Source organism: Ovis canadensis, chromosome 6 (genome assembly GCF_042477335.2).
Source record: "Ovis canadensis isolate MfBH-ARS-UI-01 breed Bighorn chromosome 6, ARS-UI_OviCan_v2, whole genome shotgun sequence".
NCBI lineage: Eukaryota > Metazoa > Chordata > Mammalia > Artiodactyla > Bovidae > Ovis > Ovis canadensis.
This window is the reverse complement of record NC_091250.1, coordinates 133,186,072-133,213,006: the sequence shown is the minus strand read 5'-3', so window position 1 is coordinate 133,213,006 and position 26,935 is coordinate 133,186,072. Positions and strand designations below refer to the sequence as shown.

The window sequence follows — 26,935 nt, the reverse complement described above, 5'->3', positions numbered from 1 at the left end:
TCATACAAGACGGCACTTTATTCAGCCTTCTCCTCACGTGAGATCGTGGGTCTAGTCTCCAGCACCGTCTCGAGGACAGGTGGGACGCGCGCTCCCAGGGCAGGCGACCCCAGAGGCCGGGCTGGAGTGCAGCAGGAGCCAGACACTCAGACAGCCCTGCCACTTCCCACCCCAACTGTGGACGGGCCACATGATTCAGAAATTGTGCTCTGAGCTGTTACCCAAACATGAGTTTGATATTTTAATAAAAAACGCTATTTCTAAAAAAGGTGTTGACACGCAGCCCAAGGAGGCGGCCCTCAGGTGAGCTGGTCCTGTTGCTGTGACGGCCACTGCCTGGAGGTGACGCTGCACAAATTACGCGGTGCCTTCGCTTTCAAGTCTGGAATTGGATACTCCAAAGCGACTCTGGAAGCTACGTCAGTCTCCTGAATCCTTAGTAACGGGGGGTGTTCAGGTGGCGCAAAGCAGGGAGAAGGCCGCTGCGCTTCCAGCGGGCACGGCGTCACAGCCCCGGGGACTTGAGCACGCTCCTGAGAAAGCTCAGGAAGGCGGGGGCAGGCCCCGGGTGCCCAGCCGACAGCCAGCCACCCTGATGCCGCGTCACACCCCACGCTCACTCCCAGCACTGCTCACCGGTTACAGCCGCACCCGGGCACTCTGCTCAGCTGCAATAAATAAAGTTTAGGACAGTAAAAACAAGCAACTCGAAAGGGAAGCCTGCAGCAGACAGGCCCGGGTACAGATGCCGGAGAGGGGTCCCGCCGTGCCGGGGTGGGGGCAGTGGGGAGGAGGTGCTGAGAACATGAGGGGGCTGCGCTGGGTGCCTGGTGAAGGCGGCAAGGTGAGGACGGGGCCGGGAAAGACTAGCCTCTCCTCAAGTATGCTGGCCACCTCGAGCGCCACAAGCAAGCACACTACTGCAGCGGAAACCCAGGCCACTCCACACATAAGACAACTCGTATACACTGAGGGAGCACCTACAACACGCCCCTGAAATTACCGAAATAAAACCCTTTAGCACCCACCGCCCCGACAAGGGTGTCCACTGGAGGACTCAGAGGTACTCCGCTCATCCACAGTCCGTCAGCGGCTGAGCACAAGGTCTCAGGTCATCTGGAAGCTGTGTTCCTTCGCTCGTCCTGCCGGCCCCACCAGCCTCAGGTCTCCCAGGGCCCACGTCGGTGCACCATGGAGCGCTCTGGCTGGCCCTGCCCAAGCCAGACGGTGCTGGGCCATGGCCACCCGGCTCCCGGACCTGCTGCATGCCCGTGGCCAGGGGCCTCAGGCAGACACAAGCCCCTCAAGCGCCCCCACAGCCTCTGGGGTGAGACACGCGGTGAAATCCATCTGAACACCCGGGGTGTGGGGTGAGGTGATGACATCCCAGCTTAGAAGCATGACCGATTCCTGCACAGGGGAGGCTTCATCTCCAAGGGCTTCACCAGCACCTCTCCTGGCGTTAACTGATGCTCACTTTGCTCAGCTGGGCAGATTGTTGCGTGAGGAAGCTCAGCGCTAGCTAGCTGAAGGATTAGGTGAGAATCCAAGGTCACTCAGGAAAGGACGTGGATGCCCACATGAGAGTGTCAGACGAGGTTCCCAAGAACCATGGAGACAGTGGGCGTGGTCTGCTCGCTGGTTCACACTGACGCTCAGGAGTCCAAGCCCGCGACACGTGAAGCTGCTTCTCCAGGCCGAGGCGGCTGTGTCTGCCGGGGGCATCCCTGCATGGGTCCTCTCCTCTGAGGCAGACGCTACCAGGGGGCAAGCAGGGAGGCCCGAGCCACCTCAGGAGCCAGGGGGCTGTGCAGGGCCACAATTCCCGCTGGCTGGCCACCCTTGCCCGCCACGGCTGAGACCCCATGGCGCTGGGCCCCTGCTGACCCAGAGAAGCCTCCCTGGATGGGCACGGGGGCTCCGGGCTGACTCAATCTTCATGGAATGATGACTGTTAAAAATTACTTGATTATGAAGTTTCTGATTTATTCCAGATAAAATATTAGGTCCGTCACTAAGAATCACTTCAAAGCAATCAGCATCACGTCGGGACCACTGCAGTGGGAGGGGGGCGCGTGGAGGCCCGCGTGCCGGGGGGCTGGGCCGGCCCTAGTTCTGCGCCTCGGCCGCTTCCTTCTCCGCTTTCTCCTTGGCCTTCTCCTTCTCCTCCACCTTCTCCTCCTTCTCCAGCGTGGCCACGATCTCGGCCACCTGGCTGGTGGAGATGTGGACGTCTTCTTTGTCCACCAGCTCGATGACCTGTGCACAGGGGAGGGGGCGCGGGGCTCAGGCCGCTCTGCCCCTCACAGCAGAGGCTCCCCTCAGAGCACAGCCGGCGGGACATGGCGACTGGCCAGGCCGGCCCTTGGCACTGTCTCCCTGGGGGCTGGGGTCCTCCACCCGCGCTGGCCTTCTGAGGACCAGACCCCTGACCCCAAGGAGCCGACAGACTCCAGAGCCCAGGTCACACACGGCTGAGAGAGGGGCTCCGGGGGCAGGCGGCCCGAGGTCCCAGCCCTGGGCAGGGCACCAGCTGGGCCTCCCGGGACCCAGGGCCGCAGGCAGGTGGGCAGCACAGCTCAGAGGCTGCAGGCCAGGCTCCGTGGGGCAGAGCGCCCGGAGCACCCAGGGGGGCTGCGGCAGGCCCTGCGCCTCCATGGCCAGGACGCTGGGCAGCTGATGCTCCGGGTGAGAGTCCCCACTGGGCTGGAGACACAGCGGCCCCAGAGACGCCGGAGCCCACAGGCTCCTGACAAAGGTGGAGCCCAGCACTGGGGGCCGGGTGCCTCTCAGGCCTCAGGGGCCCACGACCCACCTTGACAAGGTCGTCGATGTTGACCTTCCCGTCCTTGTTGTCGTCCAGGGCCGAGGCCAGGCTCAGCAGCTTGCTCTCGGGAATGTGCTTGATCTGCTTCATGGCGCTGATGAGCTCGGAGACGCTGATCACTGTCTCTCTGGGAACACAGCCTGCACATGTCACCTCACCCCCGCGGGCCCGCAGCCCAGACCTGACTCAGCACCCTCCACCCAGGGCCCCCTGCCCCATCAGCTGGGTACCCCAGGCCAGCGCAGACAGAGGGACAGAGGCCACCACTCCAGTGCGGACAGCGGGGCAGAGGCCACCACTCCAGTGCGGACAGCGGGGCAGAGGCCACCACTCTGAGTGGTTGCCGGTTGTACACAGCCGTCTGGCATGTCCAGCCTTTCCGGGGCGATGAGGACAGGGGGCTCCTCAGGCCCGTCTGTGCCCGGGGCAGGGTGGGAGGGGCCACACTGCCCTCTGACACAGGAGGCAGGTGAGCCACAGGGCACAGCAGGTTAACCTGAGGGGAACACTGGCCCCTGCACGGGGGTCACGACTGCAGGAGCTCAGGAAAAGGGAGGAGGCAGGAGAGAGCGCGATGGTCTGAGGACACAGGCGCCCAGCGGGGCTGAGGCTGCAGGCAGGAAGGCAGGGAGAGGCTGGGGGCGCTGTGACCCACGGAGGCTCTGGAAGGACCCGCGATGGCAGCCTGAGAGAAGGGTGGGAGGGGTGGATGCAGAGAGAGCAGGCAAGCTGCCAGAGGCCTTCCCCACGCGGCAACAGCACCAGCCTGTGCGTGTGCAGTGTGTGTGTGTGTGCAGTGTGAGCGTGTGCACGCACGGAGTGTGCTAGGAAGACCTGACTCAGAGCCGCCCCAGTGACAGTGTCGTGGAGAAGCTGCACCTGGATCAGAGGGAAGGGGTGGCTGGCAGGTACGCAGGTTGAGAATGGCGCCGAGTCAGACGCCCCGGGGCGGAGTCCAAGGCGCCCACTCACCCAGCAGGCGCGCCCTCGGTGGCGGGGCCCAGCTTGCCCGCCTTCTGGTCGGCCTCCAGCTGCGCCAGCAGGCTGTCCATCTGCCCGATCATTTGCTGCACACGCTTGGTCAGCCTTTTGCTGGCTTTAGACTCTTCCACGTACATTTCTTCGCCAGTCTTTGAAAGTTCCTTCTTGATCTCCTGTAAATCCTAATAAAATTATTCAGTTGTAAACAGACCATCTTAGGGCAAAACCTTAAGTTTACTTTCTGTAAAGTAACTGGGTCAGTCCAGACCGCATCACGGAAGCGGGAAGGTCTGGGCTGTGGGGGCACGGGCCCGCAGCTCCAGCCACACAGCTGCTCACCTATCCCTGTCCACCGTGCGGGTCTGCTCTCAGCTTTGAAAACTCAGACGTGGTTTTCGTATCAAAGGAAATTCGGACTCTTTTCTGAACCCTGACTCTTTTCCTAATGGATGAAAGAATCAAGGAACGGGACTGTCTGCTTTCCCTAAAAGCAAGTGTCACCGGGAACAATGGAAGGCGACATGGGAATGAGAGGACCTGCACCATGAGAGGGCTGCCACGAGGAGGAGGAGAGAACGGTGAATTCTTTTTACCAATCTCAAAAAAGAAAAAAAGAACTAGTATGTAAGAAAGCCTATTTTGGGAAGTCAGGAGCAAACGTAAGGTTTCACACATCAAGTGACCAGGCTGCTCATCTGATGCCTTCACGTGCTTAGAAACCGAGAAGACGCCTGCTCGTCGCCTACAAGGGCGAGTGGCCAGCATTCCCGGGGACGTGGCCCCCGGGAATGCTGGAGGAGCTGCCGAGTAGGGTTTCCTGAAACTCAGCTTTCCCTCCGAAGACCTGTGGGCCAGCGGGCCTGGCCTGCTGGAAGCGTGGCCGGGTGCTGAGCGCGCCCCACCTGGCTGTAGTCCTGCATGTCCCCCTTCAGCAGCTCCAGCTCCTCCTTCTCCTTTGTCAGGGACTTCTTCTGCTCCTTCAGTTTTGAGCACGCGTTGCTGAGTACGTCAATTTCCTCTTGAGTTATTTCTTCTTCCTGGAAACAAAACCAACCAGCAAGCCAAAAAAACCTATGTGAAACAGAATGACTGGCTTCCCCGGAAGGGCTGGCCACCTTCCTGTCCGAGCCGCGTGTCCGCGCAGGTGGTGGCGGCACGCCCCGGTGCGCCCCCCCACGCCTGAGGGCGCCTGTGCAGGCTTGTCTGGCAGACACCCACAGAGCCACCACCACCCGACCGAAAAGCAGCATCACCCCAAAGGTTTCCTCGTGTCAGGAACCCCCCGCCCCGGGACTTCTGTCACGACAGACTCATTGCTGGGATTCTGACAAATGGTGCCACACGGCTCGAGCTCCGTCACTCTGAGACGCACCGTGATGGCATGTTCCTTTAACTGCCACGCACAGTTCCATCCGCCAGTACAAGGAGCCTGCTCACCCACCATCACGGCTATTCTTCGCTGTTGTTCGGTCGCTCAGGCGTGTCCGACTCTCTGCGACCCCACAGACTGCAGCACGCCAGGCCTCCCTGTCCATCACCAATGCCCAGAGCTTACTCAAACTCATATCCATCGAGTAGGTGATGCCATCCAACCATCTCATCCTCTGTCGTCCCCTTCTCCTCCTGCCTTCAATCTTTCCCAGCATCAGGGTCTTTTGTAATGAGTCTAGAAAACATGGCTGGTCCCTTGAATTTCCACATACGTTAGAATAAGCTTGTCAATGTCAACAACAAAGGATGCTGGGATTGTGGTGGTCCTGAATCCACAGATCAGATCAGTGAAGTCGCTCAGTCGTGTTCGACTCTTTGTGATCCCATGACTCGCAGCACACCAGGTCTCCCTGTCCATCATCAACGCCCGGAGTTCACTCAAACTCACATCCATCGAGTTGGTAATGCCATCCAGCCATCTCATCCTGGGTCGTCCCCTTCTCCTCCTGCCCCCAATCCCTCCCAGCATCAGAGTCTTTTCCAATGAGTCAACTCTTCACATGAGGTGGCCATAGTACTGGAGTTTCAGCTTTAGCATCAGTCCTTCCAAAGAACACCCAGGAACGATCTCCTTTAGAACGGACTGGTTGGATCTCCTTGCAGCCCAAGGGACTCTCAAGAGTCTTCTCCAACACACTTCAAAAGCATCAATTCTTCGGTGCTCAGCTTTTCTCACAGTCCAACTCTCACATTCATACATGACCACTGGAAAAACCATAGCCTCGACTAGATGGACCTTTGTTGGCAAAGTAATGTCTCTGCTTTTGAATATGCTATCTAGGTTGGTCATAACTTTTCTTCCAAGGAGTAAGCGTTTTTTAATTTCATGGCTGCAATCACCATCTGCAGTGATTTTGGAGCCCCCCCAAAATAAAGTCAGCCACTGTTTCTGCTGTTTCCCCATCTATTTCCCATAAAGTGATGGGACCGGATGCCATGATCTTCGTTTTCTGAATGTTGAGCTAAAAGCCAACTTTTTCACTCTCCTCTTTCACTTTCATCAAGAGGCTTTTGAGTTCCTCTTCACCTTCTGCCATAAGGGTGGTGTCATCTGCATATCTGAGATTATTGATATTTCTCCCGGCAATCTTGATTTCAGCTTGTGTTTCTTCCAGTCCAGCGTTTCTCATGATGTACGCTGCATAGAAGTTAAATAAGAAGGGTGACAATATACAGCCTTGACGTACTCCTTTTCCTATTTGGAACCAGTCTGTTGTTCCATGCCCAGTTCTAACTGTTGCTTCCTGACCTGCATATAGGTTTCTCAGGAGGCAGGTCAGGTGGTCTGGTATTTCCATCTCTTTCAGAATTTTCCACAGGTTATTGTGATCCCCACAGTCAAAGGCTTTGGCATAGTCAATAATGCAGAAATAGGTGTTTTTCTGGAACTCTCTTGCTTTTTCGATGATCCAGCGGATGTTGGCAATTTGATCTCTGGTTCCTCTGCCTTTTCTAAAACCAGCTTGAACATCTGGAAGTTCACGGTTCACATATTGCTGAAGCCTGGCTTGGAGAATGTTGAGCATTAGCTGGCAAGAATTAACGTCTCACCAACATCAAGTATTCACGTCCAGGAGTGCAGTGAAGCTTGCTACTCACTGCTTTAACTCACCTCAACAACAGCTTATAGCGTCCTGCACAGGCCTTCGTGCTTATTTCCAAATTTATCCCAAGTAGTTCACTTTTGGGGTATGATCTACCTGTGAAATGTTTCTGAAAATTTCAACTTGGTTGCTCCTCTCTAGCACTAAGCACTGTGCACTCTCAGGTGGCCGCGTCATCTGTGAACAGTCCACTTCCACGTGACTCCATCTGCTCCTCGTCTCGCCATCCTGGCCAGACCCTGTGGCCGACGCGGAGCAGGTGGGGTGCAGACACCCCCGGCCGCCAGGTGTCCTCTGATCAGGGGCACCCCTCGCGGCCCTGCGGTCAGAAGGCTCACCCCACGTCAGCTGAGAACAGGGCTCAGCTCAGCCCGGGGCTCTCCGCACCTCTGCTGAGATGCCCGCTCACGGTCTCGCTCTCGTCTGTTAGCGTGCTCGTGACACTAGATGTTTCTGTATTCCTCAGACAAGCCCCACCGGGTCAGGGTGCGTTTTCTGACCGTTTGGTCACGTCCATCCTTATCCACGAACGCCTGGCACTCATCCTGACCGCACTGGCTCCTCGCTGGCGCGGGATTCTCTCGGCGCAGAGCTCAGGCCCCAGGGCGTGTGGGCTTCAGCAGCGGCGGCTGGCGGGCTGAGCCTGTGGGGCCCTCCCGGACCAGTGATGGAACCGCGCTCCCCGCATGGGCAGGCGGGCTCTTGACCACTGACCGCCAGGACTACCGGTCACGATGCACCGTCCTTCTCACAGCAGGCGCCCCTCACGTCCTGGAGTCTGCGGAGCACAGACTGCTCAGGACAGACCCCTTCTGCGGCTGCCTCTGATGCCCCTGGTGTGGCCTCGGGAGGTGCTCATCTCAGGGTCCTCCTCCTCTTCAGCTTCCTGCCAGGAGTGTGCGCGCACCAGCACCAGCGGCGTGCGCTACGTTGCCCCGAAGCCGCTCCCCGTGGTGAGGTTTTCAGCGACACAGTTTCCTGAAGCTACTTGGGTTCCCTGTCCCTGCAGACGGCCGACACCCCAAGACTGCTGCACTGCAGACAGGAGCGGCACCGCCCTGCTCTCTGAGGCATCTTTCTCAGGAACTGAGGTTCTTTGTTTGAAGTTTTGTGTGCTTCCTGCTAAGTCATCCTTGGCAACCCTTAGTTCACAAGCTCTCCTGAGAGTTGAAACATCCTTCTCTGTCTCAGTCCTAATCCAGTGGCAACGGGATGCCTCTCTCTCCACAAAGATGGCCAGTCATCCTGGCCTGAGTGCAGACTGAGGAGCCCTTCCTCCAGGCTGCGCTCTGCGGCCCCGACCAGACCCCACCTCTGTTTCGCTTCCCACCTCTGCCCCAAACTGTCTTCAAAATGACCCTGCTTCCTCCGGCCCTGACCGTTCCCAGGTCTCCTTTCAAGCTGAGGCCAGCCCAGGCTCCCAGGAGCCTCTTTCCTCGAGCCGCACGAAGGTGACGTGGAGTGCTGATCTTCACCTGTCTTCCAGGCCATGACCAGGTGAAGCAGAGCCCACTGGGCATATCCCAGGCTACGCCAGCCCCCGTGCACCACTGCTCCCTGAAAGCTGCGCCTGCAGACACAGCTCGCTTCAGCAGGACCCCCCAAACTGACACTTCATGCTTTCTCTTCTCACATGAACAGCTTTTCTCCACCCCGTGCCCCATCACAGGCCCTTCCTACCCACCGGCCTGGAGGGCTAGCGTCCCCCAGCTCCTCCGAGGCCCTGCAGTGGGGCTTTCCCCTCCACTTCCGATGACCCCATGCTCCCCCCTCAGGGCTCCATCCTCACACCGTACCCCCTGGGCCCTCGGCACACCTCACCAAGCCCAGCCCCACCCAGGTGTTGACAGGCGTGACCTCACAGGGTCCCCCACCCCACAACTCGCTGGGAACCCCCAGACGCAACCCGCGCCCTGCCTCCTCTCTCCTACTCCAGCTACTGATGACGCTGCTCCTGCCCGTGAACACCCCCCCCCCCAGCTTCTTCAGAAGCTGCTCTGCCCGCCATGCCCCTGTACCAAGGCCCGCCCGGCGGCAGGGGTGTCCCCGAGTGTGGGTCATGGCAGGATGGCGAGGCTGCCAGAAGTGAGCACCCAGGAACGCAGCGTGTTGGAAGGTGACAGCAAGTGGGCCTCCGCAAGGACCTCACCAGCCTCCCTGCTGGGCGTTCTGCCCGAGGAGCATGGGCTGAGCCAAGGCCGGGCCGCCTCCCCTCCGGGCTCGCTCTCCACGCCCCGCGACCGTCCACCGTCACCCTCCGCAGCCAGGCTGCAGCCATCCAGGCCCGCATCCTCGGGAGCCCCTGGAGCCGCTGGCATCCGGCGGCTGCACACTGCTCCCTCTGGCGAGCGCTGTTACCTTCAAGCCTTCCAAGACGGGCGCGCTGTCCTTCAGGACCTCGGAAGGCAGGGTCACAGCAGGCTCTTCCAGCTGCAGCTCAGCCACTGGCCTCCCTGGGGCGCCTTCGGCCACTACCTCAGGTTCCGCTTCCTTCTGAAACGCAAGGCCGCTGCCGGCTCAGCACCCTCAACAGGACCGCAGTCTTCTGGGGCGTCCACACCGGCAGACACACCGCGGGCCAGAGAGCCGTCTCCGTGAGGGTGGTCTGCGGAGCCTGACCGGCCGGCAGCAGGCCTACCCCCACGAGGCTCCCCTGCAGGACGCTCCAAGCCAGCGCCGAGTGGGGTGAGGCACACTCACGCCACTCCTCCTCCAGGCCCCAGCGTCCACAGGGCCTCGGGCCCAGACGGCAGCGCCCGCTCTGCCCCCGCCCGCCCCGCTCACCGCTGCCTGGGCCGCGGCCGCCTGGCTCTTCCGCTGCAGCTCCTTCTCGCGGAGCTCCTGCTGGATGGCCGCCTCCTCCTGCAGCGTGGCCTCCAGCTTCGCCTTGTTGTCCACCTGCTCACCCTCCAGCTCGGCCGCCTTCACCTGGGCTTCCTTCGCCTTCAGGGAGGGGAGCCCGTGAGCGTGCCGACGCGGGGCAGGCTTCCCCGCCAGCGCAGCCCTGGCGCCCAGCCAGTGCCTCTGGGCGCTGTCCCTTCCAGGCCTGATTCCCAAGGAGGAGGACCCCAAGGGTCACCTTCCCACGTCCCGCAGGGCCCTCAGGGGAGGAAGGACAGACGAGAGTGAGCTGGGGGCGTCTCCCTGAGCAGTAAGGGGCCTGACAGCGAGGGGCAGAGGGCCCGGCCACACGCACCACGATCTCCGGGAGGGTCTGCAGGGTTGACTTGAGCTGGTCGGCGGGCGACAGGGTCTCGGGAAGGTACATGGCCCGGGACAGGATGAGCAGCGACGTCGGGATCTCCTGGTGCAGGTGCAGCTCCAGCCACTGTGAGCGGGAGGCGAGGCCCAGGCTCACCTCCAGCCCGGCCACCCACAGGGCCTGGCCGAACCCTCCCCTGCTCTGGTTTGCATCGGGGAGGGGAGGGGGGTGCAGGCTGGCAGCGACCACAGCAGCAGCACCTAAGTGAACCCCATCGCCCGAGCAAGCTCTTCCAGAAACACCTCAATCCCTACAAGGGGTCTGTTGGCTGCCACGCTCACACCCGCTGCCCACCTCAGGCCCATGAGTGGCAGACGCCCTGCAGTGAAGCCACGGGAACTGGGAAACACTGAGCAGGATGAGGCGCTGGGGCTGCTGAAAGCAGGGCCTACACAGGTCGGGCTGGCCTGGGTCTCACTTGCCCACACCCCCGGCCTCAGCAGAGGGACGTGTGGGAATCTCCCAGGAAGCCGGCCTGTCCCTCGGGCATCCTCACAAGACCAGGCGGAGCGGCAGGAAAGACTCCAGTGGTGACCCAGAGCCCGCGAGGGTGGCCCAGGGCCCTGCCCAACGCACCTGCTTCAGCTGGCCCCGCAGGCGGTCTTCTGTGACGCCCAGGGCCCGCATGCCTCGAGCCCGACACGCCGCCTGCAGCTCCTTGACATTCAGGCTGTCCACACCCTCCTCAGCGATCAGCTGTCAAAGAAAGAAGCTGGTGACCTCTGGAGGGCTCACCCTCCTCAGGGAGGATCTATGCTGTCCCCATGTACACGCTGGTCTAAGTGTGTGATTAGAACCTCCCTAACACACTCTGCCAAACATGAGACAAACATCCCCGCCCCCACCCAAGGTGCTAGTTCTGAGTTTGCAGGGACCAGACAGTCTGACAGAGGGCAGGACCTCAGGGTCAAGGGCCAGGACCCACCGCGGGATGCAAAGATGCCCACCAGGCCCAGGCCCCACTCTGCCTGAACCCCGCAGTCCTCCCATCCCCTCACACGGCCAGCATCCTCTGTGTTCCCAGGACGGGAGAGGAAGGACTGGACTGGGGTGACTGCACTCAGCATGCCTCTTGACCCTCCCTGTGCAGCCTGAGGCCACAGCGAAGCACGCAGGAGTGCCCGAGGCAGATGGCACAGCCCTGGGGTCTTGAGGAGCCTGTGCAGGGATGAGGGACGGGAGAGAAGGATGATGGGCAACAGTGCCCCCTGTCAACCCGGGGACAGCTGCAGCACCACGTGCAGCCGTGTGGGTCCCCGTCACACCTGACGGGTGGTTTCAGCGCACGGCCAGGAAGCGATGCTGCGCCGCGCCCGCGAGGACCTCACGTGGCCCCTTTAGACGCAGCCGCCCCCAGGCACAAGTGTGCTCTACCCTCTGTAGTCCACATGCTGCGGAAGCTTCCAGGAGGCCCTGAAGACCCACGCAGCCCCTGTGTCGGTGAGCATGCCGCACCCACAACGGTCCTGCTCCCACTGCTCGCCCAGGGCGGGACATCTGGCCTGTCCCCAGCGCTGAGTGGTAATGAGACGCGGCGTGAGGACTTGCCCTGCCCGTCCTCCAGCAGTGCCCGCGGCCCCTCTGCGCGTACCCCTTGCGCACAGCTGCGTCCTTTTCCAGGGGCTGCTCTGACGGCAGGATGCATCCAGCTCACCACGAGGTGACCTGCAGGGGCCTCACCCCATCTCCCCCGCAGGCTGAGCTTGTCCCAGTGCCACCGCTGGGCACGGAGTCCATCCCTGCTTCCACGGCCACACCTTGCCTCACGAGGGTGACTCGCCAGCAGGAGCGAAGCCTGCTGCTTGCCAGACACGGTCGCTTCCTGATGCTCCACCAGAGCCTGGCTTTCCTTCATCTGAGAACATCCTGATTTCCCCTTCATCCCAGTTTTTTCTAAATTTTTAATTTTTATTTTTGCTGAGTACAGGACTGAGTTGACTGTTCTTTTTTTCCAGCACACAAAGAAACACTTTCCAGTTCCTCCTGGCTTCCAGGCTTCTGATGAGAAACGCACTTCCACTCAAGCCGTCCTGCAGTCTCTCAGCGCTTTCAGAATTACTTGTCTTCCCAGTGTTTGTCCGATCCTGTCTTCGTGTGGGTTTCTGTGGGTGTCCTGTCTGGGATTCACTTGGTTTCTTAAGTCTTTTACCGTATCTGGGAAACGGCCAATGGTCAACATGCCCCACTGTATCTGTCCACTCAGTGCTGGCGCCCACCCACTGCCTTTTCTCACTGAGGTCCTTCCTCCTGGTTCTTAGCACGAGGAGCGATTTTCAAAGGAGACTGGACACTCCAGGTTGGGGGCTACGAGGTCCTGGCACTCTCGCCTTCTGTCCTAGTGGGCTCTCTCTACAGCACTCTGGCGGGGGTGTGACACCGTGTTCACGGGTGTGTAACAGTCTGGCATCTACCAATCCAAACGAACAGCCACAGTTGTCTACATTGCCCCTGTGGACTTTCCTGGGTGTACAAAAGTCATATTTCAAACTCTCCAACCACAGACCCCGACCTCTGTTTCCCCTCCTGCCCAATCAGAGACGCCTCCAGCGGACCACTCCTGCCGCACCAGGGGTACAGGCCAAGCCACAGCTCCGCCTCTGCTCATCTCCTGGCCCCCGTTTCTGCGAACTGTGAACATGTGCTCCTCCAACAGCGCTGAGCGCTCTGTGACGTCGGTCATACCTGTGAATTGCATTCTGGGCATGTTCTGGAACAGGTGGGGTGTGGCCTCCACTGAGGCCGGGGCAGAGGCTCTTCCGACTGCTGGACCAGGTAGGTGGACTCTGGGCCCCTGTTTGCGTGCTCGCTGGCTGGGAGGGGCAGGAGAGCCTCCTGCCTGGCCCCTCTTGACGCCACTCTAGCAGGGAGGACGGGGTGGGGGAACGAGCCAGCCCTCGCGGACCTCACTGACAGAGCTCCGCTGGCACGGCCCCCACCACCCAGCGTGTGGGGGACGAGTTTCCCATGGCGTCTGGCTGCAGCAGAGCAGGCACTCTGTCTTACCAGGTGACCCCTTTCCCTTGGTCAGAGGGTGGGCTTTCAAGGTATGTCCTCACCAGCGATTTCTGGCTTCTTCAGGCCCAAGGCTGGATCTCTGAGGCACAAGACCTCCCAAGTCATTCCTGGGGTCTCAGGGGCTTCTCCCTGCTTTCCAGACTTCTTATGCATGTTTTCACCTCATGTCAGGAGGAAAGTATGCCCCGTCCACTTCTCAACAGCAAAGATCTGGCCGCCCCCCACCTCCCAGGAATCCCAGCACTGAGGTCAGGCCGCCTGTTCAACGTCACGCAACAGCGAGTGGCAGGACCCAAGCAAGGCTGCCTGCCTTCAGGCCGCCTGTCCCCAGGTGGGGCAGCCACCGGGCAGGCTCTCCACAGAGCGGAAACGCCGTGCCTCCTCACGCCTACGAAACGCGGTACTGACCTGCTTCTGGAGAACAAGACGGAAATTCCCATTTTACCTGAAAACGGGACTCTCAGAGGATGGATTTAAGAATAATCAGCTCAAGAGGAAGAGAGGACAGGTAGCCAGATGTACTGGGGGGCGTGGTGTTTAATGAGACGATGGAAACACCAGAACCAGGAAACAGGAGCACAGAAACACCGCCTCGGACGTTACTGCAAGACTGCTAAGTGCAAACAAAGTCTGAGGCACTGCAGAGAGAGACGGCCGTCTTCAGAGGACAGCAGCAGGCCTGGCGGCTGACACGCACTCAGCAGCATCTTTAAACGTGAAAAAGACCTGTGAGCCCTGGGTCCCCTGCCCAGCGACACCCTGCAGGAGGGAGGCTAATACAGAGGGGACTCGTCCAGTGGAGGAAACAGGCAGGGAGGCCTGGGGTCAGGAGGAGAAACACGCGGTGGAGCACAGACATCAGCTCAGGCGCAGAAACGCAGGCAATGCTCGCAAGGGAGAGGGCAAGTGCGGTGGGGACTCTGTGGGGGCCCAGCACGCGTGTGGCCCGAAAAGCATCTACTCTGCCAGAGTCCTGTACTCAGGGGAGCCGGCTGTAAACTCTAGAGAAACAGCTCAAGTAACAAGTAAATAACAGGCTAATGGAGAGAGGACACAAGAATAAATACCTAATTAATGCAAAAGAAGGCAAGGAAAGAGATTAAGTGGAACATAAAAAACAGGCAGAAGAAACAGGAAGAGTAAGGACTAAGCACACCAGCTACGAGACAGGAGGCCGTCCACGCAGGTCAGAGCAGCAGCAAGCACACGCGGCAGCCACAAGGACGGGGAGCTGCAAAGGAAACCAGCAGCCAGCTGTCCCAGCTCTCAGACACCAGGTGCCACAGCCTGAAGGCCGAAGGAGCACCTGAGAGGAGGCGGGGCTCCTCGAGACCTCTCCCCGTGAAACACATACTCGAGGTGCGCTGCAGGCCAGGGGGCAACCAGGTCATGGTCAGGACCTGCTTTTGACTTCTTGCCCTTTAGTCGGGAGGCCCCAGTTCTAGGTTACTATTTCTATAGGATCTATCAAAGATCTGGGGCAAAATCTACGTTAAAAAGTATTGCTTAGAGTGCTCTTTGGGGAAGCACAACGCTAGTTAAAGTAACGGTTAATAAATCACGACATACCTGTGTAATGAAACATCAGGCTGCCGTGAAACCCACCTTCTCAGTGCCTACCTCCTGTCACGGAGATGGGCTGTCACGGCGGCTGAGCCCCGTGCGGCCCCAGCACTTGCCCCGGAGCCCGGCCGCGTGCCCACCTTGTCGTCCGCCTTGATGGAGCGCAGCCGCATGGTGAGCTGGAAGCGCAGGAAGTTGTTGGTGCCGATGGACTGCAGCTCCAGCAGCTTGCACAGTGCCACCAGCTGTGGGCGCGTGAGGTTGTCCAGGGTCAGCTCGTCCTCAAACAACTTGGAAAAACGCATGATTTCCTCGTTGCTGGGCCTCTCGCCCGTCTCTCGGATCTGCGGGAGCCATTGTAAGGGTCACTACCAGCAGGCTGTGTGTCCCCCGCCCCCGCAGCCCCACAACTCTCGGGCACACGCCTCAAGTCAGGACAAAGCAGAAGGGCAGCTCAACGCTCAGGGACCCCCACAGGGAGCGGCCCCTGGGACCCAGGGCGTTATGCGGCACACGGGTCCGGTCCCTGGACCTCACATGCTGTGCCAGCAGGGCAGAGATGGCCGGCAGGAAGAAGCCGGGGTCTCTCCATGTGGGGCAGGAGGCCCGCCTCCCCCCTGACTGTGGACATGGCCGTGGGGCAGTCTGTCCCCTCCTCCCCTGTCACAACTGTGGGCCCTCAGTTCCTCCCCCAGGGCCGAGGCAGTCAGGAGACCCAGATGAGGCTGGTGGACGGCAGTGCAATCCTCAGGACAGTGGTGCGGCCTCCACGGGCACGGGGCGGGACCAGTTACATCCCTCCAGCCCCGGCCCTGAACCCTAGCCTCACCATGCACAGTGAAAGAGGGGGAAGGACGGCAAGGAGCACCTCCGGAGAAGGCAGGGGCCCCAGCCTCTAACCAGCTCCGGGGGCCACAGGCCCAGCCACGGGGACGCAGCACCACAGCACCTTCTGGAAGAACACGGAGAAGTCTTTGGTGGCACTCCCCTTCGCAGCCTTGTTCTTCAGGGCCATCTCCTCGATGGTGTCCTGCAGGAACTTGGCCAGCTCCAGCTTGACCCGCAGCTCCTTTTTCAGCCTCTCCTCCTGTGAGGTCAGAGAGGGCACTGCACCCCAGCCTCCAGCCGCCGCCTCCTGGACGGTGCAGCCCCAGCAAGTGCACGTGCCCTGACAGCACTTCCTCCACCGATGAGCTGTGTTCCAAAACCTTCTAGCTCATGACTTAGGCAATTCTGTGTGACACACTCGCCCCCCCGCAACCCCCAACCACAGATGGGACCACAAATTCCATAAAGAGCCAGCCAGTAAAGCTTTTCGGACCCCGTGGGCTGAGCCATGGGAAGCATGAAGGCCATCAGACAGTACACACACAGCAGGGCACGCGTGTCCCGAAAAGGCCTCACTGCCCGGGGGGGCAGGGCCGGCATGGGCCTCGGCTGGCCAACCTCACCCTAGAGCCGTGTCATGCCCCATGAACGGGTCTCCTCTGTGGCTTGGGGAACACTGCTCTAGGGAAGCTGTGACCTATGACACTCTTGAACAATGCAGCTTCATAACTACTTCAAGCTAGGGCTGGAACAGGCCGGTCACCTTGCTGGACTGGGTCTCGAACGTGGACGGCAGCATGTTGGGGAAGAGCTTCACAGCGACGGGCAGCAGGAACTCCATGAAGGGCACCACCACAAAGACCAGGAAGGGCACGAGGCGGAAGAGGTCAGCACAGATGCGGAGAAACTGGACGGGCAGAGGGCCGAGGGTGACCGGGGAGCATTCCTTCCCACAACGGCCAGGGCAGCGGTGGCGGGCCCTCCCAGGGAGCGGGCGGGGCTCCGCAGGCACCCCGGGGCCAAACCTTGGGGCTTCAGAAAACCTGGGCGCGGGGGCTCCCCGGCAGGCCAGTGGTTCGGACCCCTCGCCCCCACTGCAGAGGGCGCGGGGCGGACCCCTGGCTGGGGCTGTGTCGCCCACGCTGTGCGGGGTACGGCCAAAAGAGTTTAAAAAAGGACAAGAAAAGCTGGGTGGGAGCTAAACCTGTGTGAGCTAACCCCGTCACCAGCAGCTGCTGCACGTGGGCCGGCCCAGGGCTTCTGCAGTCGCCCCCTGGCCCGGCAGAGAGCCGGACAAAACCATGCCCTGAGGACTGGCCGTCAGCGAGGCCCCAAGGAGGCCTGCAGCCACACCTCCGGATTCCACACGCTGATAAAAATCAACTCTGTTTCTCTATACGCTCAATAAACAAATGGAAAACGAAGTTTTTAAAATTCCATTTACCTACAATAAACAAGATATGGAAGCAACCCAGCAGTCCACGGATGGGTGAAGGAGTGAACTAAACTGCGGCCTACGCACAGGATGGAAGGCTATTCAGGAAGGAGAGTCGGACCCCTGTCACAAGGGTGAGCCTCGAGGACAGTGTGCTCAGTGGAGCCAGCCGGTCACAAAGGACAGACCCTCTGCAAGCCCACTGATGTGAGGTCTCCCTCCTCTGACTTCCAGAGGAGTCAGATCGAGACACGGGAAGTAGAATGGTGGGGCCAGAAGCTGGGGCCAAGAGAGGGGAAATGTTATTTAAAGGAGGCCGTTTCAGCTGAGGAAGAGATTAAAACCGTTCTCACGGTACCGACTTCACCACAATGTGAATGGACTTAATGTCACCGACTGTTTATTAAAAATGGTTGAAAATAAATTTTAGGGTGCATATTTTCCTACAAAGGCAAATTCCATTTAAATATCATGAAAAAACATGGAACCACACACAGCTGCGGAGGAGAGAGGGAAGAGCCCCGTCTGACTCCCCACACGCCCCGGAGGGCCCCACTGTCTATTCTCCGACACAGGGGGTCTTCACGCCCTGCTGCCCCGGCAGCGGTCAGCTATGCCTCCAGAGCCGGGTCCCTCTTTGGGGGCAGTGCGGACGCGCCCATTACCTGCCTGCGCTCGCGGCGGGTCAGGCTGTGGCCGTGGAGGATGCGCCAGAGCGTGCGCGCCGCGATCTTGGTGTCGATCCAGAGCAGGCGGAAGCCGTGGTAGTAGTGCTTCAGCTCGTCCAGGACGCGCTGCCCCAGGGGCTTCCTCACCGCCGCCTGTGCGGGCGGGCTGTACACGGGGCCGCCCTCCTCCAGCTTCTTGTTCTTGTCCTTGAGCGACCGGAGGGACTTCTCCACCACGGAGTCATCGCCCAGCGGGCGCGAGCAGTGCCAGCAGCGCACGGGGAGGAGCCTCGGCGCCGCCAGCACCGCGCACGCGCGCTCGGGCCTCGGCGTCCAGCAGCCCAGGGGGTCGCCGCGGAAGGAAAGGTACACGGGGTGGACGGGGGCGCAGCCGCCCAACGGAAGAGGCCTTGAAGAAGAAGAACAGAAGTCCCGGTGAGGCGCCAGCCGCCTGCCGCCTGCCGAGGCGGCCCAGCCGGCCAGTCACACCTCCCAGCCAACTGTCCCAGCTAGACAGACAGACTCCCGGCCCCTTCCTGGCAGGGAGCCACGCCCACCGCCAGAGGTGAAGGGGCCGCTCACAGAGGTCTTGCGGGAGGCCAGGGGGGCTGGCCGGTGCCCACAGCCTCAACGGAGCAGGTCAGACACAACCAACCAGCAAAGGCTCAACCCCCAGGGCAGACAGACCCAGCCTCTGGGTGGGGCCCCCGGGCCGGTGCTTTCCCCTAAGAGGCGAGTACTACCAAGACCTTCCGGCTCCTGAGCAAGTTCTGAAATTTAGGGAGAATGTTCCAGTCAAGAGTGAGCCGGACCCGGGCATCAGCGGACCAAAGGCCTTTGTGCAGGACAAAGGCACAAAGTAGAGCCTGCAGCCCAGGCCCGCCCCTCCTCCCGCACCGCCCCCTGCACCAGGCCCAGGCCTGTGCCCGCTGGGCACCCCACAGGGCGGGCTCTGCCCCACGCTTCCTCGGGTCCCTGACCCTGCAGGGCCACCCTGTGCTTGCCCTCTCAAATCCTCACATGCGGACCACCTCCCACTGGACCGCTGGCTCCAGGAGGCCCGGCGAGGAGCGAGCGAGCTGCCTGCACACCTCGGCACCGTCTCCACTGGCACCACATCAGGTCCGCAGGGCACCTGAGCCCGCAGCAGCGAGAGAAAACCAGCGTGCTCCCCCACACGACGCGGCTGTGCTCGCAGGGTCCGCCTGCAGAGGGCCACTCGAGGAGGGCCGCTGGCTGCAGCCTGAGTTTCTGGAGCCTGCACCGGGCACTCTCCAGCTCTCAGTGCCCATCCAGACCTAGCACGGCCCTAGGTCTCGGCACAACCAAGAGGCCCTCCTCCAGTGGCAGAAGGCCTCTCGGAATCCATCGCCAAGACAAAATTTACGTGCACAGTTCTCCTTCTGAGTTTCATGCCTTCGTATCTCACCTGTCCCTTAGAGACCTCTCCCTCTCACGCACAAGTCCACCCTGGGATGGCCAGAGGCCCAGCAACAGGGCCGTTTATTGCCGGCACACCCTCACTTCTTCCCACCTGTCCGGCCATCTCTGCGCACCTGGTGTGCTGCCAGCAGCGGGGACTCAAGGTCTGTGCAGCTCGGCCCAGGTCAAACTCCAGTTTCGTTGCTGACTGCCACGTGACCTGAGACAGGCAGCCTCCCCGCTTCGCGAGCATCCCTTGGGGATGAACCCTGGACAGCTCCTCGGGCACGCTTGGGGCGGAGACGCCGCCAGTCGGGGTGGAGGAAGCTCTGCCCTTGCACGCAGGGGCACTGCACGGCCGCGTTGGCTCTGGCCAGCTGGGCAGGGGCGGCCGTGGCCTCTCTTCTGTCCCAGGCCCTTGCTTCTGCCTTAAAGGGCCAGGCCAGTCCTGTCCCACCAGTCCCTCAGCCCTGCCCTGTCCCGAGTCCCAGCGGCTGGAGAACGGCTTCGCCCAGAGCCCAGCGGGGCCCCCACCCGCAAACTCTGCCCTCCCAGCGGGTGGTGACCACGCCCACCCAGGAAGGCGCCTCGCCTCCTGTCTTCACCAGGCTCAACTACCCACTTTTCCAACCTCTCTACCTAGGAGGCAAGTGGCTTCCACGAGGTGTGACGTCAGTGACAAGGCGCAGCCAGGAGGCGAGGACAGAGACCCCGGAAGGCAGGCGCAGCAGAGCAGCCCGGGGTGCGTCGGGCGAGGGCTGTGAGGGCCCAGGAACCCGGCTGCCTTCAGGCATAGCTGAGAGGTTATCAACCGTCTAATCAGGGAGATCTAGCTATCTTCAAAAAGTACAAATTGTATAATTTATCACTGAAAAAAATCTCCAAGAAAACGAACTAACCTGGGCACCGCTGCCTCTTGGTGGGCAGAGGGCGGCCCCGCTCTCCCCAGCGGCCAGGGCCCAGGCGTCCATGTCCTGGAAGCGCCGGCCCCTCAGCTGTGCGGAGCCAGGGCCCCACCACTCACCCCAGGCCCTGCAGCCTTTCTTCTCCTTCTCTCTTTTGGGATAAACCGTCTTCAGAGAGAGAGTGAGTGTGTACACACCATGCCAAGTGAAAGCAACGTCTCAACAGGAAGCACATGTTGCTGGAGGAGGCCCGGCCTGTCTGCCCTGAGGACGCGGATGCGCATCCACCTCAGCCCAGCACCCTGCCAACACCTTCCAGGAGAGAAGTGAAGCAGCGCCCGCTGCAGGGACCCGAGCAGCTCTCCACATAGCCACGGCTCGACCTCGTACACACCTGCCAACCCAGGGGTCAGCGGGCCTAAACAGCGGCCCGAGGTCGGGCCAGGGGGGTGCCGACCTCTGTGCCCCCTCAGCTCCTCGGGCAAACAGGAAAGGGAAGGCAGGATGCAGAGTGCATCAGGCAACAGGCACCGTGGCCCGGAGCTGCCCCCAAAGCGCAGGCGCCCAGGGACCCAAGGGGACCCCACCATCGCCCGCAGGAAAACATGTTCGTCAGCTGGGACCCGGGCACCGCTGCCCACAACACCCGCTGGAGGCTTGGAGGCCCCAGGACAGCCTTGTGAGGGCACTTTAACTTTCTAAACGCTGTGAATTTACACAATGCTAGAGTCACTATAACGCATGTCACGGTAACGTGTGAGTGACTACAGTTCTCTAGTCACAGACCTGGCTACCGAGACTGGAAAAACTACACCAGAAGCAAGCGCATCAGGAAGGAGAAGCCAAGAAACACGACGGTGCGCTTGGCGGTTAACCACCAGGTGAGCCGGAAACAAACTCACAGAGCTGAGCAAGGGGCCGTACACATGCCACCAACAATCACGGGGAAAGCGGACACGGGGCGCTCTGCCTGCGCAAGGAAGCCCCCCCCCGCCCCCCCAGAGAGAGAAGGTCTAAATGAGGAAAACAGCTTGCCGCAGGAAGACTGCAAAGTCAACATCCCAAGCGACATTGCAAGCTTAATGCCATTCCAGGTACAATCCCCAAAAGACCATTTCAGAGTTGAACTCATTCAGAAGGTTGTCTGGAAGGCAGTGGGGGAACAGAGGCACCACCAGGGGTGGACCCTCCCTGCCCAAGGGCAGCGGGCACACCAGCCCCACGAGCACTGGGGTCGCTGACCCGGGACACCGCCCCACCACCGGGCTGGTCCAGACCGGCGGGGCCAGTCCACACGCAGCGATAGCCTGTTTGGCAGTCACAACCTTAAACCCAACGACTTCACGCCAAAACCCGACAGCTGACCCCGCGGGATACAGCAATCCCCCAGCCACCTCCCTGGGTCCCCAGCCCCAGGAACGCCAGCCGCAGGCTACAGAGGCCACTGGGGACGCTGACAGCTGGCAGGGCGCACTGTAGCGAGAGCAGAAAGGGTCTAGGCTCGTATACTAATGCCTCCACATCATAAAGAGATTTCATGGCAACAAAGTCTGGGGACTGTCAGGAGAGAAGCCTAATCAAATCAAAGCCTGGAGCTGGCTGGGAGCACCCCGGCAGAAAGAGGGGCCGGCAGGGGCTGCTGCGGGAGGGGCTTTTGGAAACACTTCGTCGCGTCCCCGCCACACACTGCACACGCACCCCTGCGCCTCCACGAAGGAGCTGCTCTCAGGCAGAGGCTGGGCCAGCTCCTCATTCTAGCACTTGATGTCAGAACCAACAACTGAAAGCACGCTTACACACACACTTTTGCTGTAACAGCCAAGCGTGGAGAGCTTGTGCAGCCTTCGTTTCAGGGAATTCAATCTGTCACAGGAAGCGCCCTCCCGGAGTTCCAGAGCCAAGAGGAGGCAACAAACCAACGAGAGAACCCAAAGCAGCCAGCTCCAGGGACAAGGGGTCACCAGGGGCTGGACACTGTCTCACAAGAGGGATCGTGGGCGTCCACTCCAGGCACCAGGGCAGGTGCACGTGGCAGGTGCACACAGGCGAGGGCCGGGAGAGCAAGCCTGGGGTGCGGGCAGGGGTGGCGGCAGACGGGGAGTGCAGGAGCCCCACGGGAAGAAATGGGGAAGCCCTCCTGCCTCTCAGCAGTACCACAGACCTCCCGCCTCACTCCAGACCCGTCCCCAGAACCGGCAGGGAGAGCCCCGGATTAGTCCGCAGGGTCCTCTGGGAAGGACCGAGCGTGGCGCAGGGGAGGGTCTGTGTGCGTTCCCAGAGAAGCCCCTGGAAACAGCAGCTGCGTGAGGACGGAGGAGACTCAGCGCTCTGCAGACAGCAGACACCACTGCAGGTTTAGAGCACAGATACAAGGGCCTTTCTGTGGCCCAGGGCTAAGGCTCCACGCTCCCAACGCAGGGGCCCAGGTTCAATCCTCGTCAGGGAACTAAATCCCACATGCCACAACTAACACTCAGCACAGCCTAATAAATTACTTAAAAAAGACCAGAATAACACACGAAAAAGGCTAGTAATACCTGTAACAGGTACTGGGATTATGAGTGTTTATTTCCCAAATATTCACTAAAGAATGTGACTACATATGTCAAGATGCAAAGATACAGATTTAAGGGAACAACGTAGGATATACCACCTACACAAGCCGGGAACCATAACACCTGAGCACTTTCCAGCCCCCACATTTAAACAGGCAGAAAGTGACGTTCATTTACTCACACGTAGCTCATCAGCCCCATGGTGCTGGCACCACTGAGGCGGGCCGGATCCCCAGCAGGACCTGTGACAGAACAAAACACAAAGTCAGTCTCAAACAGTGGCTTTATGCAGGCGTCTCTCCCATCTGTGAAGCCAACTTCCGGAAGCCCACTCTGCGTGCTGCGAGGTGAGGGCTCTGCCCCGGGTGGAGTGCAGTGTCTTGGGAGCATCCCTGGCTGAACGCACCTAACGTGGGGGACCAGACTCTAGTGGCCGTGGGCCCAGGGAGCTTGGGCCTTCAGGTCTCCCCAGGTGGGACCACCCCGACTCACTCCAGTTGCCTCTGGTGGGAGAGGCAGGGCACACGTGACCCCCAACAGGCAGACAGCTGCACAGAGCAAGCAAGGTCACGTCAGGTCAGCTAAGTTCAGCTGCTCAGTCGTGTCCGACTCTTTGCAACCCCACGGACCACAGCACGCCAGGCCTCGCTGTCCATCACCAACTCCCGGAGTTTACTCAAACTCATGTCCATCAATCCAGTGATACGATCCAACCATCTCATCCTCTATCGTCCCCTTCTCCTCCTGCCCTCAATCTTTCCCAGCATCAGGGTCTTTTCCAATGTGTCAGCTCTTCACATCAAAGTATTGGAGTTTCAGCTTCAGCATCAGTCCTTCCAGTGAATATTCAGGACTGATTTCCTTCAGGATTGACTGGTTTCATCTCCTTGCAGTCCAAGGGACTCTCAAGAGTCTTCTCCAACACCACAGTTCAAAAGCATCCATTCTTCAGCACTCAGGTTTCTTTATAGTCCAACTCTCACATCCATACATGACTACTGGAAAAACCATAGCTTTGACTAGATGGCACGGGCCCCGTCCAAATGACCCAACACCCTCCATGCCCATGTGAAGGGTGGGGGTTATGAGAATGACCAGGAAAACCAAAACCAAGAGACGACCGTTTCTTGGATAAACCATGTTGATGAGCACACAGCACATTTTTAGGATTCTGATATACTTCTGATGCTTTCTCTAACTCTAGCTCCCAAGCCCTCACTCCAGCCGAGGTGGACCCGTCTACCTTGTCTCCCAAACAGAAGCCTCCCCACAACCTTGCAACAACCAGACCAGCTGCCACAGCACCCAGAGCGCCCTGGCAGCCCCTTCCCCTGCTCTCCCCACTTCAGAAGCCTTCACAGTAATCTCAGAGTGGGCTCCAGGCTCTGCAGGAGGTTGCCAGGCCCCTCGGTCCTCCCACCCCCCACCTCTGGCCCTAGCTGCGTCTCCTACGGCTCAACTCTACTCTGACTCTCCAGAGAGAGTGCAGACCCACGGGGAAGGGCTCCGTCCCACAAGACTGTCACCACTTCGATTGCCAGTTGCAAGTGGGGTCTGCAGGCTGCCCACACTTCTGCCAACTACAAATCTGGGAGTTCCCATGACCCCTTCAGTGTCGATAATTTGCTAGAATGTCCCCCAGAACCCAGGAAAGTACTCAAGCCAATAGTGTGGTTTACTATCAAGGATACAGATGAACAACCAGATGGAAAGGGATATAGTGTGAGATCTGGGAGAGTCCTTGGGGACAGGAGCTCTTGTCCTCACTGCCTGGTAGGCACCCCCAGTCCAAAAGCTCTCCAAGCCTCCCGTTCCCGAGTCCCTGTCTTCAAGGCCTAGGGATTATCAATTACACCCTTGGTCACTGGCAACTGAACTCCATCTCCAGAGCCCTCCCCTCCTTGTAGGTCTGGAAGGTCCCACCCTCTAATCACAGGTTCGTAGCTAGCACAAACTCTGGTGTGTGGGAAATGGGCTCATGACGAATAGCAAAAGATCTGCTTATCGTTCAAGAAATTCCTAGGGTTTTAGGGGCTCCGCCAGGAACCCAGGATGGGGAAAAGAAACGAAACTCCTTTCTTCCTATCCCACACCTTTAGTCACCTGGCTTCCAGGAACCATGTTCTCTCTGCTAAACTCCAGCAGGATCCTCCCCAGGCACTCCATACCTGAACACACGTGGGTACAGGAGGCCCTCTGGTCCAACGGGCGCCTCACATGCAACGGCGCTAAGAACTCCTGGCTCCCCAGCCTGCTCCCTTGTTTCAATAATGGCGGGAGGCCAGGGCTTCTGTCTCATATCCAGTCCTTGGCAAATCAGGTCAGCCCACCTCTGCAAGCCCCGGCCGACTCCCAAGTCGGTGCCAAACACAGTAACTTCCTCCCAAAGAGCACAGTGTGCAAAAGGGCAGGCAGTGACTCTACAGTAGACGCCACCTCAGCACGCTGATCCAGGCCAGCGGGCCATGTGAGTCCTGCTGCAGGAGGCAGCTTGGATGGAAGGGATGAGGACACACTTCACCTCCGGGGTCTTCCTCCCAAACCTCAAACCTCAGTCCAACCATGAGAAAAGCACCAGACAGCGGGGTCGCGCAATGTGCCTGACCAGACCTCCTCAAAACTGTCCAGGAAAGTCTGGGGAACCATCACAGCCAAGAGACCAAAAAGAAATTGTGACTGAATGTGATGGGGTGTCCTGGATGGGGTCCTGGGGCAAAAATAAAGGACATCGGAATAAACTATGTGCAGAATAAGGGAACCCTGAATACCTTGTGCACTGGGTAATACTGTACGTTTACTAATCATGGCAAGACTCAAACTGATGTAAGGTGTTAATAATCGGGGAAATGTGCTCCAGAAACAGGCTGCCCCAAGCTCAGCTGGGAGCATCATTTCAAGGGTTCTGGGACTGGCTCCCTACAGCCCAGCCCTGGGTCCAAACCACCTCTCAGCCCCTTCATGTCTTAGTTACTATGGGAAACACCTGTGTTCCCGGAATGATTCAAGCACTAAGCAAATTCAGCTAATTTTTAAACTGTGAATCATGCAACAGAAATGTGTGCGGCCAAAGTATCTTTACCACCATCCTTAAGCAGAAAGAAAAGAGAGCGAGCGAGCCCTGAGAGAGAGGTGAGGATTACAAGCTGGACTAGGCAGCCAGGCAGACTCTGGGTTCACAGAGGAGTGCTCGCAGCGGCTCCACGCCCTTCTCCTGACTCCAAAGGTCTAAGCAGCTGATCAGCCATCAGTGTCAAAAATGACAAGAACCATGCTTTCTAGGGTGCCTTTACAAAGGGCAAATACCTTGAAACAGGTAATTTTACTCAAGAATCTCAACCTCGTTGGACAAAATAATAAGCAACCAGCTGAGAAAGCGTAATATAAAAAGAGACACGGAGAGCGGGTCAGTGCAGGCGCCCTCCATGTGGGCTCCCGAGAGCCCTGCCTCAGGTGCGGTCTCCGGGTCCCAGCTAGCGTCTCTGAAGCTCCAGGGACGAGACCTGCCTGAGGCCATAGGGAAAGGGCCTGGGGCCATGCACGACGCCCATATGGAGCGCCATCAGGGTAGCAGTCCCATGGACGTCCCGCAGGACGGGTACCAGCGCCCGCCGTGCGCCCCCCGCCATCTCTGCAGCCCCGAACGCGGCCCGAGGGCAAGACTGTCTTCGCGAGCGGGCGCCAGGTCCGCCAGGCTCGACCACGAGGGGGGAGCGCCGACACCGCCCCAGGCTGTCAGCGCGCTCTCTTCAAAACTTCCCCGACGCAGCGGCCGGTGGCCGGGCGACTAAGGTCGCGGCGCGAATGAGTCACGGGCTGGCTCCCGCCCGCACCCACGGCCCGGGCGCTCCCCACACCCTGGCCGGGCAGGGCGGCCGGGCGAGGCCGCGCAAGGCAACCCCCTCGGTGGGACCCCGGCTCTGCGCTGGGTCCGAGCGCCGCGCCCCGCCCCGCCTGAGGGGGCGGCCGCGACCCGCCCGGCCCGGCCCCCGGCCCCAGCCCCGCGCCGTCGGCCGAGCGCCGGCCGCTTACCCCTCGGCGCGGCGGCGCGCGGCGGCGGGAGGCGAGCGGGCCCGCGGCCGCGACAACTCCTCAGTAAGATGGACGCCATGTGCCCAGCGCGCCGGCCGCCCGGCCTCCTCCTGCTGCGGCGGCGGCTCGTCGCCGGCCCGCGGCGCCTCGGCCCGCCCGCGGACGGTTGAGGGCGGCGGTTGGTGGCAGGCGGCGGGCGCTCAGCTCAAGGACCCGGCGCCGGCAGCAGCCATGTCCCGGCACCGACGTCCGGCGGCGCGGGGCGGGGCGGCCGGGCCGCCGCTCCCATTGGGCCCCGCGGGCGCTCGGCGCCGGCCCGCTCAGGGGCGGGCCCACGCGGCCGCGGACTG

General features: G+C 60.3%; 1 protein-coding gene across 3 annotated transcripts; it reads right to left on the bottom strand.

The window, feature by feature from the left end:
- On the bottom strand, nt 1-26,929 carry LETM1 (leucine zipper and EF-hand containing transmembrane protein 1). 3 transcript variants are annotated; one of them, XM_069593300.1, is made up of 14 exons: nt 26,586-26,929; nt 22,738-22,798; nt 17,672-18,083; nt 16,335-16,478; nt 15,693-15,830; nt 14,884-15,087; nt 10,742-10,861; nt 10,100-10,231; nt 9,688-9,846; nt 9,262-9,396; nt 4,711-4,845; nt 3,800-3,990; nt 2,816-2,954; nt 1-2,259 (listed from the first exon to the last, which is right to left on the bottom strand). In XM_069593300.1, exons 1-14 carry the CDS (start codon nt 26,662-26,664, stop codon nt 2,110-2,112), a joined length of 2,199 nt encoding a protein of 732 aa, XP_069449401.1. In that variant the 5' UTR covers nt 26,665-26,929; the 3' UTR covers nt 1-2,109. The 3 variants fall into 3 exon arrangements, with proteins under 3 accessions (XP_069449401.1, XP_069449402.1, XP_069449403.1); XM_069593301.1 differs by having other exon boundaries at nt 9,262-9,393; XM_069593302.1 differs by lacking the exon at nt 26,586-26,929 and adding an exon at nt 22,963-23,061.
- Between the last annotated feature and the right edge of the window lie 6 nt (nt 26,930-26,935).